At 28.2% G+C, this 13,129-nt stretch overlaps 1 protein-coding gene across 1 annotated transcript in view; it reads right to left on the reverse strand.

The window, feature by feature from the left end:
* The window catches only part of Cipc (Clock interacting protein circadian), a 152,389-nt gene that overhangs the window by 113,567 nt on the left and 25,693 nt on the right, over positions 1–13,129 (reverse strand). The window contains exon 2 of the mRNA XM_067047081.1: positions 7,139–7,229. Coding sequence (XP_066903182.1) covers positions 7,139–7,229 — 91 coding nt within the window. The remainder of the gene's footprint in view (positions 1–7,138; positions 7,230–13,129) is intronic.

The raw sequence follows: 13,129 nt of genomic DNA on the forward strand, positions 1-13,129 counted from the left end.
CTAATATATTTAAAAAATAAAGTTTTAAGCGTAACTGAAGAAGAATGGTTTACTAAATTAAAATATTTTTATATGTGAATATTAAAATAATCTCCAATTAAGGACAATACATAATTAGCTAAATATTCTTAATTTTTAAATTGGTTTTGACATTATTTTATATTTAATTAATATTATTTTTTGCTTCCTTGCTGCCGAAGATAGGGAGCTTTATATTCATGCAGAAAAAAAATGTATATCTTTATTAGTTTTTTTTTATTTGCAAACTTTTATTTATTGATATTATTACAATCTTCCACAAACTTGGGCAATGCGTAATAGTGATAAATGTACACTTTCATACAAAAAAATAAGTAAATTAATAGAAAAATAAAATAAAAACAATATATACAAATAAATACATAAAATCTCTATATGTATATAAGAAGAAAAATAAATAAATGAAATGAACATAGTCAAACTAAGTAAAATAAATTATATACAATATTTACAATGAAGGTTAAATTATGTACTTCAGCCGACAAGTACAAATAGGCCTCACAATGATCATGTAAAAACAGACAAAAATATATATTATATTATAAATGTGAAAGTATCTTGGAAAAGTTTTACACAACAGAATAGGTGTCCTAAACATTTGACCAACAGTGCATATGGAGATGAGATGAAAAATACATCAAGATATTTCCATTTAGCTGTGTCTTTTCTGCTCTGTTGAGTATCTATTATGTATTTTATCTGTTTTCTCGGAATTGACCTATGTAATAAATTTTAGAAGACCAGTTTAGAAAATATTGGCAACAACTGGTAAGCCTACCACCCACGCACAAATCCCACACGCAGGACCCTTAAAAACATGAAAAAAATAAAAAAAGCCGGAGCGGTAGAACTCCCACTCAAAATGCCACTCATAATCTTATATTTAAAAAAGAGAAAAAGTTTAATATTTTTCAATGATTTTCGAACTGATACAAGATAATCACTGTCATGAATTTGGATTCATAACTTTTTGGAAAAAAGAAAGAAGAATTTTTGGAAAACAAAAAAGATAAATACTAAGTCATGCTAATATATTTCAAAAAGAAAGTTCAAAGCGAAACTAAAGAATGTTTTTCTATGTTAAAATATTGCATTGGAATATTAAAATAACCTTCAATTAAGAACTATTCTCAATTAGCTAAATATTCCTAATTTCTAAATTGGTTGTGATATTATTTTATATTTAAGTAATATTACTTTTTGCTTCCTTGCTGTCGAAGATAGGGAAACTTTATATTCATGCATATCTTCATTATTATTATTATTTTTTTTTTTTATTTGCAAACTTTTATTTATTGATAATATTACTATCTTCCACAAACTTGGGCAATGGGTAATAGTGATAATTGTACACTTTCATAAAAAAAAAAAAATCAAAATAAAAAATAATAATAAATAAAATAAAATAAGTAAATTAATAGAAAAAATAAAATTAAAACAATATATAAAAATAAATACATAAAATCTCTATATGTATATAAGAAGAAAAATAAATAAATGAAATGGACATAATCAAACTAAGTAAAATAAATTATATACAATATTTACAATTTCGACTTAAGTATCCCCGAGGCCACTCTATCCCCCACGCATGAGGAGTAGAATAGGGCCCTTCGAGATCCAAGCGCAGCCATCTTACCGCTTCACTGATAATGGAAAGCCAGTGGAGGCTGAGTAAGCTCGATAAATAGTTTATTGATGCATTATTAAATAAAATTTTTATTTGAGAGTAGATAACTTAAATTAAAGCACAAATAGTTTTTGATGCTTATTTCTCGACTTTGTCCATGTTACTCCGAAATTTCGGCCCTTATGCCGTTATCATCAGAGGCCTAAATACAGATCACAAGGGCCTATGGACCAAAAAGTAGGGGTAAAATAAACAAAGTTGAGAGATAAGGATAACAAATTTATGTTTTAATTTAAAATATATCTCCTCAGAATCAAAAATTTACAGTCGTGTTTTAGATTTTGGTCATCAAGGAACAAAACTGGTTCCGTATCCTTCACGTTGTAGTCAAATTTGTGTTCAACATAATAGGTCCGACCCTCAATTCGATTTTAATAAAATATTCAGAGTTTGTGTGGGTTGGTTTCTGGTTGGTCGCATATGGATCCATAAACGAATTTTCTTCAGTACACTTATATTTCGAAAACAGCACAACCCATTTCGCCTGAATTCGGAATTATAATTGGAATCACAGTAGATCCATTAATAATTACTACTCTTAACATATGGAGAACCACAAGGTGTTTCATCATTAATCTAATTTAAAACATACATAGTTGTCATACGGGAAAGGTGATAAATCAACAGCTACGGGGTTAGCAAATGACATGGCTGTGTACAGTGTGGTTATCAATCCTCCAAAGGCTATATTAACTGCGTTCGGATGGAAAAAATTAATGAAACACTTTTAAATCTCTTCAAGAATCAAGCTTAGTAAAAAAAAGTTATAAAAAAAAATTCCAGCATCAATTCATTGCATTTGAATTAAATATTACATTTCGACACGCGCCATAAACTTAAAGAAAAATACTTGAAACTTTTTCCTGTCCTAACATGAAGGGATGTGTCTTTGGATTGCGAAAACAATTTTTTCTTGTTTTTAAAGGAAAAATTGACTTATAACATATTTCTATATAATGAGAGGAATAAACATTATTCAAATTTATCTCAGGTTCATATGATTGTAAAATAAAACTTTCTCTATTCAAGTCTTCAATTATAACAAATAAATAATTTACAATTAGACCTAGACTATTAAGCCAGAAAAATATATATTTAATCAGAACATTGCAGGATTTTCGTAGCGGTTAGATTATACTTTATATCCATACTACCCATCTTCTTTATTAAATTTTAAATACATGCTATAATAAGCATTCATAAACATCTTCTGGATCCAATGTGTATTATATAAACACCTATTTAATATGTTCGGCAAATGGTGAAAACAAATTATTAACAACAAAGGAACGCTTTAAGTTTAAATAATAATATATGAGATATAAAAAAAATATTGTTATAGAAAAACAAAATAAATTATAGCTAATTCTAAAACGGAAAAAGAACCCTGAAACGTTGAGAGTAAATGAATTAAAAAGAGAGAAAATAAAATGGAAGACAAATTTTACTATTATTTATTTATTAGGGATTGCGGTGGCACTGTGGTAAGGCACAATGCTACGAACTCCAAAGACCCGGGTTCAAATCCAGTTGCGCAGATAACAATTTTCTGTTACAATGTAGCCGTGAGTCAACCCTGTGAGTTATGGAGCCCTCCTGAGGTCCACCCAACCTCATAAAGTAGGTACCCTTGAGGTATGATCCTTCAAGGGTCGTAGTGATTCACATTATTATTATTTATTTATTAAGTAAAAAATCTACTATAAAAATATAACATTAGCTGTAGAAAAAATGTTTTGTTTTTTTCAAGGATAAAACAAATTAAACTGCCGAAATCTTTCATTTATATGTCGGGAAACAGCACTGGTAGGAGGAAACCGCTAATTGTCCGCAATAAACTCGCTCACTGGATCGTAAAGTTGGCTTTATAACACCAACATGACATATTTATAGCCTGTGACTCATAGCCCCTTCGATGAGCGGGTAGGCTCAACACGCACGGCCTACAGGCCTATGTGGTCCCGGCTAATGTAAACAAGTCTGGAGGGACACAGTATGTGTCCTCTTATTTTCAATATTCTCTCCTCTTTTTAATGAATAAGAATGAATATATTTTTTTAATTTATTAATAACATTTTGAAACTATAATGGGTCAATTAGAATACATTAAACTATTTATATGCGATGATATGAAGTATATATTCTATGTGTACGCCTAAGAAATTATATCATGACTAAATTCACTTAGATTTTATAATAAACATAAAAAACCTCTGTTGATTTATTTTTAATCAATTTAAATTATATTTTGAAAATATAATTTACTCACACAACATTACATTTTCAAGAAAAAAAAATGCAAGTTTCAAAACCTTATTTCATTGAAAGTAGGAGTTTTTCATGTTTAATATAAAATTTTTACAATGGCAAATGTGTAAAAATTGTAAGTAAAATATTTAAGTTAGGTATTAAAAACTGTTTAATTGATGTCAATATGTATAAAGACACATTTGTAAAATAATTTGATAAAATGCAACAGGAAATGAAATGATTATTCAACGAATAATAAATATAAAAAAGAGGACGAAATTAAGAATTGGGAAAAGATAGTGGGATAAAAGACACTGGAAATCGATATAAAAAAAAAACGCATAATGAGATAGAAAAAATATTAAAAATGAATTGGGGGTGTAATGAATATTCTTTTTTTTTTTTAATGTTTGTGTATAAGTATTCTTTCTGTAACTTAATCACTGAAAAAAAAAATCTTTTTATAAATTGTTTCCTTTATATCTTACTTCAAATCATTTCTTATTGTCAGATTCAGTGGCCAAAGCTATTAATTGACACCCCTAATAATTATGGCTCTATTCACTTTCATAGACATTTTTAATAATTAGGGAGAATAATTTGATTTATTTATTTATTTTTTTACAAGATTATGCATTTCAATATCCTCATTTACTTACTTAAGCGGTTCTTTCTAAAATATTAACTTAATTCAACACAAGCTTTGAGAGTAATTTTAAATAAAAAAAAAAAATAAATAAACATTTAGTTTACTGTATGTAAGTGTTGATTTTGTTTTATTTTTAAAAGAAAATTCATTTGCGAGGTCATTTTTAATGACTAGGGAAACAGCATTTTTTTTTTTTATTAACAATTTTGTGTTATTCTTAAGTTAATCTTACACAATTTTTAAAATTATTAAACTAAATTGAACGCAAATTTTTTATGAAAAAATAAATAAATGTAATGTTACGTTTTAACCTTTTATTATATAAATCATAGGCGTTATTAAAATTAAAAAGAAAAAGAATAAGAAAGAAGATTAAAAAATTGATTTACATTCAAATAAATCATTTTTAGAGTGAACTAATTAGTTGAGACAGCGTCATAATTGACTAACTTTTTTGAAAAGAAATAGTTACATCAATATCTTCTGAGACAAGCTAGAAATAATTGCCGCAATACAGGGAAATTATGGTTAAATAATTGTTCGCATCTATACAGCATGATTATAGAAAAATATTGAACCAAGTTACTATAAAAGGTCAGCAGTTACAGCTATAGAAGTAAGATCCCGTATATGGTGGGTACAGAATATAGGTTTCGCAAAGAATAAATATACAAGAATATTAAGTAAGCCTTGGAAAGTTACTCTCCACCGGTATGTATTAACATCGGATTGCAGGCCATAAATTAACTGACTTAGCAAACAAGTCATACATAATTAATTTTCAGAAACAATAAGAGTAAGACTATTTGGATTTCAAAAACAAAACAAGGCCATTAGACATTCTGTTCATGCTGTATGTGTACTTCATTAATGAGGAATCATTTTCTCTATTTGATACAGATATCCATCAGCAAATATATAATTTTCATTTTATACACGAGGCAATAAATTTCAATTTTTATTGGCATAAAGGAAAAATATCCTTTCAGGAAAAAGACCGATAAATAATTTAACATTTTTATTTTTTTGGAGTGAAAATTCTTTGGGCGCGATAGAGCGAACTCAAGAACAGAAGAAATGTGTAACTTTTCCTTTTCTCAAAAAAAATTCCCTTTCTTCAATTTTTTATTTCAATATTGAGGATTTATATTATGAGGGCTATATATTGATACTCCTAAACATAATGGTTCCATTTACTTTCGTGGTCATTTTTAATAATTAGAGAGAATAATTTGATTTTTTTTCTTAAAGCTTTTAAATAGACTCATATACTTATGACACTTCATAGTGGCGTATCTGCAAATTCCTGATGATACTGCATCTGAATTGTGATGACAAATATAAGGAAGTATCTAATATCTAATTCGATAAAAATACATTTTTTTTTTTTTTTTTGTATTTTGGGTATTGAAATTAATTATTTCAGTTTTAATGTTAACGTATTTTAAAAATAAAATATTTTATTATTTATTTAAGTTATATCACAATTGGTAGATACGTTTTGGCTGCCTAGATTAAAACAAAGGTACTGGAACAAAAAATAATTCTAAATCTTATAGAACAAAAAAGAACCAACGAAATCGGCACACCATTCCAAAAATAATTACAAAACTATAATTTGTTTGGTATTAGAGGACATAAAAATGGATAGATCTATTGAAAACTTCACATAGAAAATTTAACCTAATTACAATAATCTCCTTCTTAGTATGATGGAAAGGAAAGTAAAAATTATTTAATTAACTGCTGTGTTCTGAAGTGCTTTTAAATATTTGGATTAGCTTGTGACTGACTAGTGACTTTAAGAGAAAAAGTTACAAGCGACTAAAAGAGAATGCGACATTAATTAATTAAACCTACAAATAATTTTAATTAAAATTCATATCGCAGCTTTCCTTGGACAATGGCACATCTAACAAAAAAAAGTCAGATGTGCCTCTAGTCAAAAAAAGCACCGTTATCTATTCCATTGAAAATTCAAATAATTAATTTTTAAATTTATTTACTCGTCATTAATATTTTTTTCTGTAGCAAACATATAGACGAAATTTAAATCACTCATCTACAAAAAAAAAAAGTAGTAAGCTAGAAACAAAATGTCAACGTTGAAAAATGCTCAGAGGCTACAATCATATAGGAATCTACACTAGATAAATAATATTGTTTTAATAATACACAAGATAAATAATATTGTAGAAGTATTTAGTTAACATTCATAAAAAAAAAAGAATTTAACATACAACATTATAGAATCATTATATTTTCTCAAACTTTATTTCAAAGATAAAAGAAAAGAAAAGTTAAGCTTGATAATAATGAGTAAAATAAATACAGAACCTGGTGTAAAGCTGATGCCAACTGTAAACCGGATAAGGTCGAGAATGCGTTGAGTAGGCAGTTTTTGAATTCGCAATTACGGCAAGGATTAACCCAAGGAATAGATAAAGTATTTCAAAATATAATCGTCGGTTACCATAATTATTATTCTACTGATAAATAACAGTACTTACTGTGAGGGGATAACCGCAAAATTCGTTGCAGTTGATCTTCAAGTGAGAATGAATCTCTGTAGTCACCAATGTCACTAACTGTAGGTGCCATCTGAAAGCAAGAATTTTTTTTTTTTAAATCGTAACATATCGGAAAATAAGAAAAAAAAATTCAAAATTGATTTTATTTATTTTTTTAATGTTCAGTCTTACAACTAGAAATCTTCAATACGACAATGCAGTATGAAATGAACGACTGCCAAGTGACACTATTTTATCAAAGATTGAATATTTTCAATATTAGAAAAAAGTGAAAAAGGTATGGTAAAAAAATTATCGGTTCAAAACCAAAGTGGCGTATCTGCAAATTCCTCAGCATATTGCGTCTGAAGTGTGATGAAAAAATATGAGGAAGTAACTCCTATCTAATTTCGATAATTTTAATACATTTTTTTTCTTTGTATTTTGGATATTGAAATTATTTATTTCAATTTTATAACGATAATATTTTATTTTATTTATTTATTGCCATTTAAAAAAAATTACTATAAAATATAAATTCATAAGATTTAACATTACTTATATTTATGTATCATAGTTTTTATTTATTTTATAAGGACCATCTACTCGAAATTTCAACCATTGACTACTTGCCCGATTTAGATTCATCAAGACTGAATTTATAATTTTTACCACCATGAATATAAGAATTTATCTTTTTCTTTTCTAAATAATTTATTCGTATATAAACAGGGGTAGTGAAACGCTCTGACAATAAAAAATCTATTTTTTTTCTTCTTCAAGTTGACACGATAAAATAAGATGCAAAAGATTCGAATGAAGATACATTGATTTAAAGAGGTCAAGGTAAACCTCATTACATTAATTATACTCTGAATGCTAACATGCCAAAAAATAACCATTAAAATCAAATGAACGTTTTCTTTTTAAGTTAAGTGTAGGATGAAAACACAAAACTAGGAGATATGACAGTATAAATATAACATATATTTTCTAATTATAACATTAAAAGAAACAATTAAAAAACAAAATTACACGTTATGAACTGCCAGCTTCAAGAGAGAGTCCGTTTGGATGAAAATTACAGGGTTACTCTGGTGATACTAGAAGATATGATAATTACAGAGAAGACCTACGACTTTTACTCCCCTGTCAGAACCAAATGCTAACCGGTAAGAGGATAACCGGTGACCGAGCACGACACGTGTTGACCTTGGCACACGATTGACCCCCCCCCCCCTTCCGCACCCCTCCCACCCACTGAAGCCCTTCAACCCCTTGCCTTCAACGACCCCAGCTGAATTTTCACTTTAAAACTCCCAGTCCAAGATCTTCCCTAATTTTTTTTTTAACTCTTCATTTACAGCAAGACTCCTGGAACAAAGTTTGATATGGTAATAATAAAACTTTTTTTTACACGGCTATGATTAAGAAAATATTTTCGTGAAAATGGGATTGTTAAATTCTGAGAATAGTCGTTTTATTTTATCACTCTTATCTCATCTCTCCTCTTACTACTACAAGAACGAACTTACGAAGGAGACAGCACGAAACGAGATTCCGAGTAGAACAGGTATCACATTGTACAAATAACACGGAGAGGACAACATTATTCTTCCAGCATAATGTGAACTTGAACAAAATAATATAAATAATTTATCTCCATTGTTTTATAATTATTTGTTTTTACCATTATCGGATCATCTACGCGGACATTGCTATAAAATAAATGATCTGTTGGACGTGAGTAAACATTTTCATAGAAGTATTTTCATAAACCATTTTGTATTAACACACGTGCTAGACTTGTTTCTAATTTAAAATTTATATTAAAAAAAAAGGAAAATTTAATGAGTCCATAAATTTAAATAAAACAATCGTGTGATAAAAGACCGACTAAAAAATCTAGGAAGGAATATAGATCAGAAAACCAAATAAATAACATTTATATTGAAGCATAAGAGTCATTAGCAATGATTTTTTTCTTTTATACAGGAAGTACTAATGCAGCTCATGCTAAATCCTAAATGTCTTGTTCTAAACAATGAGCATGAGTTTTGAGGCTATGTCCCATCTGTGCTAACATGTTAAATAGGAATAGTAAGATGTTCCATATCTTCAAACAGGTTTTGTGATTTCTTTCAATTAAAATTTCACTTAAAACAAAAAATTATATTTAAATATAACATAAACATAAATGCGCTTACACTAATGTGAAACAGTAAATGAAAGTAATAATTGAGATAACAGCCTTTTAAGAGAGTTTTACGAAATTAGCATAAGCTGTACCAGGTCAGGGATCGTGCTAAAGTTGAATGGACTATATCTAGTATACTAATCTCAAATCCGTTTGTGTTTCAGTCAGAAGTTCACACTTTTCACATTTAAATACTTGGCTTTATTGATGATTATCCCCAAACATTAACAAAACAGTAAGTAGACTTGCAATTAAGAACATCTTGAGTTTTATCAGTTATTTCCACGCCATTTTCAATAATGCGTTGAGGAAATTCTGATTTGCCTTTTAGAGAGTTGTCTACACCGAATCAATAGTAGATTGGAGCTTGTAAAGTAAACAGTTGGTACACTAAGGATGTATAAAAGTTCGCAATATTCGATTTAGAGTCAATATATAACGACTAGATTTCTTGTTTTTAACACAACGTTAAATTATAAATATTGAATATAATAACATAATTAACGTGATGGAATATCGAAGATTGAAATTAGCTTGTAGAATTATATATTAGATTAGAAATAAAAAATTCAAATCGTAATCTCCACTAAGCCGAGTTATACAACCAGCACGCAGAGTCTATATTAGGGATTCATAATTTAAAGGTGGTTAGATAATGGAGAAATCTAGACAAAAATTAGATGAAATAAATTATTAAGAATATTCATTTGTTACAATAATTTTCTAAATTACTCAAGAAATTCACTGCCTTATACAGAAAATGTCAATTATTTATAACATAATATTTTTGTAGAACGTTTTAGAGCTTTATTTTCTTATTGTTTTAGATATTGGTCCATAATCTGAAACCATAATTTTAAACTCTATCTAATTCATAAATAATTTACCATGTATGATAGAGCACGCAAAGATAATTACAAAAAAAATCCATTGTATTATATAACCGGTAAACCAAGGAAATAATGCAAACAATACTTTTCGGCACGTGTGTATTGTATAAGGCAAGAACTACTTTTTCTGCTGAGTTATCTATCTTTTATTGATGAGCGTGGCTAATGCAACAGCTGCACACTCCATTAGAAGTCATCCACGCCCATCGTCACTCTTAGGTTATTTGCAAGAGCCAATTTTATTATACTACCCATGTTTCAGGAACTAAAATCACGATAAGTATTCAATTATCGAAATAAGTATAAAGAATAATTGTATTTTAAATTATTTAACTGCAAGGTACGTTTAAACAAAACGTTTGGTCAATGACAAGAATAGATTTCAAAAAGTCTATAAAGTCAAGTCGTAACTCAGAAAAAGTCATTTGCATAAAATGATTTAACCTTCTAAGCCAAAGAACTTATTTTTTATGTATGCTTGACCCCTCAAAGCGAACTAAATTCAACATAATATTACATTAAAAGTATGGGTTGGGATGCAAAAAGGTATATATATTGCTATAATAAAAAAGAATGCACAATAATTCACCAAATGTATATTTTTTATTTAAAACAGTTTTATCAACGTTTAAACGTTTTATCAATAAAGCATTCATAAGACCTACTGAAAGATAGACTCAGTTTGAATAAATACCACAAGTTATAAATGAGTATATAAAGCCATACTCTTAATTTAAAGAAAAATGTATATTTGATGAAATATTGCGGTGTATTTTTATTACTGTTATATTATTTTCGCCTTAAAAATAAATAAAGAATACACAATAACCGAAACACAAATTAAAATATTTTATACATATTTATATATGAATAATTTACCGTATTAATTTAATTAATGAAGAAATTACGTGTTTCATTTATATTCATGTATCTATCTTTTAATTTATATTCATCTGTTATCTCCTTAAGTGTACTTATATTAATTACTTTATTATTAATTTTCTATTATATTTGACACTTTTCTGTATCCCCGCTCATTTGGTATATTTTGTTTCTTAATTACTTACACACATTGTATCCCATTATTTTATACTAATCTTTTCCTTTGTTTTTCTATCTGTTTTTTTTTCTTTTTTTAGCCCTGACGAAGCCCTGCAACGTGGGGCGAAACGTTGGCTCAAAAAAATAGTATAATTCTACTATTTGAGTTTTTTTGACCGCACCCGGACCATATTCCTTTCAACATTAATATGTTTGAAACATAATCTCTAGATTAATAAAAAAAATCATATTATTTCCAACATAATGTAGGTATGGTAATTATCGAATGCTGTTGCAATGAGTATATAAAAAGCATTGGATATCTCGGCAACCATACTCGGCAAGTAGTCAGAGCAGATAAATAGTTAAAAAAACGGCACGTGGACCGGCAAAAAGCTTTTCACTTCTCTGAACCCGAGAACTGGGTCGAACTTAAATTGATTCTCGTTCTGATGATGGGTATTAGACGAAATGTGGCTGGTTATGTATGAGGGAACAGCTGAGTAGGTTAATGGGGTAATAGCATGTCCAGAGAACTTAAATTGAGGATTTAAAGAACCAAGAAAACAAAAAAAGATCTTTCCAAGAGGTTTTCATCTATGGATTTATTTTTAATCGAGTATATCAGACAAAGTCATATAGCCTGACTGTTTAAGTTGAAGGGTTTAAGATGATCGATCAACTGTAAATATGTAAACCATAATACCGTTGCGGAAGAACGTGTTTTAAAATTTTTAAATATTGGATTATTAGCCATAAAAATAGATTGGATTAATCCTTCAACCCAAGAAGTGACGTCATAACGGGAGGGGCAAAGGACAGCCCGTTTTGAAAACCCAAAAAGTATGAATATTTTAGAAGAACCTACTTCGAAAATTGTCATAAAACATTTTATCCATAATTAGTTATAGTATAAGTTTCCATAATTTAAAACAAATTTCGATTAAGTTGAGAAATTGGGATTTTGTACATATAATGTTGCGTTTAATAGAAGTAAAAAAGAAATAGAAACATTTTTTTTCATGAATGGAATATGGTCCGGGTGCGGTAAAAAAAACACTCAAATAGTAGATAATTATACTATTTTATTGAGCCTACGTTTCGCCCAATTTTTTTATTTTTTTTATTGTAGATAATTATACTATTTTATTTTTTTTATTGTAGATAATTATACTATTTTATAATTATCTACTATTTGAGTTTTTTTTTTTAACCGCACCCGGACCATATTCCATTCATCTATACACACGGTCAATCAATAATCTTCCATTTTTTTTTCATGTTTCAACATTCAAAACTATGAAGTTTCAGAGTTCAAACAATTTAAATATTGTATAGTGGAAAATATTCAAACATTTTAGCATCGTTGAAATAACAGGTGAAAATTGTTGAAAAATTTAAGCTCTTATCGACCCTCCCCTTCCTATCAAAACAAATTGCTGTATATGCGTAGCTGTTATATAGTAAACAAAGCAACCCGGTGGGAAAAAAGATATATATGAATGAAAAATAGTGATTTTATTCCAGTAAGAAACATACATATTTATTAGACACTTTGCCAATAGTCATTAAATTTTAAATCTTCTTAGTAAGGAAAATTATTCAAATGTACGTGACTATACAACACACAGCTATTGTACCTGTATCATAGAAGTTTACAAATTCAATAAAAATTAATTAAATAAAACAACTAAAAAATTTGAATACCATTAATAACTGTTTTTTAACAGGACACATATAATTCCAGGCAAACATATGCCATCATTGTTGACACCGCCTTCAGCAGACCTGGCAACCATTCTTATAATGTCATCCCGGCAAAACAAAAAAATGAAATAGCCGGTATATGTATATATGTATATG

Source organism: Halyomorpha halys, unplaced genomic scaffold, assembly GCF_000696795.3.
Source record: "Halyomorpha halys isolate HHAL.00 unplaced genomic scaffold, Hhal_1.1 Scaffold252.1, whole genome shotgun sequence".
In the NCBI taxonomy this organism is placed as follows: domain Eukaryota; kingdom Metazoa; phylum Arthropoda; class Insecta; order Hemiptera; family Pentatomidae; genus Halyomorpha; species Halyomorpha halys.